The sequence below is a fragment of the Galeopterus variegatus genome, unplaced genomic scaffold (genome assembly GCF_000696425.1).
Source record: "Galeopterus variegatus unplaced genomic scaffold, G_variegatus-3.0.2 Scaffold482, whole genome shotgun sequence".
NCBI lineage: Eukaryota > Metazoa > Chordata > Mammalia > Dermoptera > Cynocephalidae > Galeopterus > Galeopterus variegatus.
Window position 1 is genome coordinate 114,873 of NW_007726593.1, and position 1,426 is coordinate 116,298.

Here is a 1,426-nt window from a genome sequence, read left to right on the forward strand (position 1 = left end):
AAATTTTAAGCATAGGTACAGATTTTTTTTTTTTTGGTCTGGTAAATATTTGTATGCACTTTAGTTTCTATTTATGAGTTCCAATTAGTCATACTTAGGCATTGACTATGTTACTACTATTTTTTTCAAGTCTGCAAATATAAGAAACGTTAAGTAGCAAATTCTAAAATAGTTAAAGTTACACTTTTTATGTCTGTGACTGGTGATTAGAGGTTAACTTGGAAAAGATGAGCTTAGTCATCTTTGCTTAGAGTAGTCTAGGGAGGAGATGGTACTGCATTTAAAGTCAGAAGACCTTGAGTTAAATTTCACTTCTACTTTTAGTCCTTCTGAATGACTATTTTGTTATTTATGAAATGTAATTAATAACCACTAATATCATAAGGGTTTCAAGAACATTGAATATGACAGTGTTGCAGAGCACCCTTGTTCACTGTCTGACATGATTTGATTGCTACCTCTCTGTGATGGTGGATGCTGCTGGATCAAGTCCTAACTGTGGTTTCTAGGTGGAGTGGAAGTCACATAAGGTGGGGCCAGCCATTCCGACTGCGCCATGTCACAACAGGAAAATACTTGAGTCTCCTGGAAGACAAAAGCCTTCTCCTCATGGACAAAGAGAAAGCCGATGTCAAGTCAACAGCATTTACTTTCCGGTCTTCCAAGGTAAGACACAAGATGTCATCTTGGACTTTCTGCAAGTGTATTCCCATTGCATTTTCTTTGAGGTTAGAAACACAGAAGAGAAATGTTTTTTCTAAATCCCCAGTTTCTCTTTCATCCTCTCCTCTCCTGTAAAACCAGTTTCCTAAATCTCTGAAACCTGCACACGGTCTTCCTGGGTTTATGGTTCTTTGGTTATTTACATACAGCAGCACATCCTTTGAGCTCCTTCCCGTTTTCTTACACATCCACAGTCCAGTTGCTGCAAACCTTGTTAAGATGTTGTAAAACAGTATGAAGATTACCCATACCCGGAATCTTTTTCTCAAAGATGCACATCTACTCTTATATGCAGACCTTTCTTCTTTGCTCTGCTGAAGCATTTTTAGGATCATGTATATTTCTGTCCTTAAATTTAAAGAAGATTGTGAAACTTGGGCCTGATGGTAGGGATGGTATTGAACTCCTGGTAGCTTTTGTCTTAGCAAGCAAAACTGGACGCTCCTGTTATGGATAAAGGTTTGATTTTGTATTTCTGAGATTAGTATATACTCATCTGGATACAGGCAGCTTAAGAATGTTATTCAGGGATCATCTTTTTTTTTTTTTTTTAAACTTATTACTTGTTTCTTTTCATTACTAGAAAGTTCTAAGGATTCTATCACCCTTCCCCATAGTTTGTATTCTACCTGAATTCAAGCTGGATTTTTTTTTTTTTTGTCTTTTGTCTTTTTTCCGTGTCCGGCAACGGATCGCAACCCTC

The 1,426-nt window shown here is 37.1% G+C and overlaps 1 protein-coding gene across 1 annotated transcript in view; it reads left to right on the forward strand.

Annotated features, from left to right (window-relative positions):
- The window catches only part of LOC103587716 (ryanodine receptor 2-like), a gene marked incomplete at its 5' end in the record, with an annotated part of 226,133 nt that overhangs the window by 95,120 nt on the left and 129,587 nt on the right, over nucleotides 1-1,426 (forward strand). The window contains one exon of the mRNA XM_008569236.1: nucleotides 510-666. Within this exon, the coding sequence (XP_008567458.1) occupies nucleotides 510-666 (157 nt within the window). The remainder of the gene's footprint in view (nucleotides 1-509; nucleotides 667-1,426) is intronic.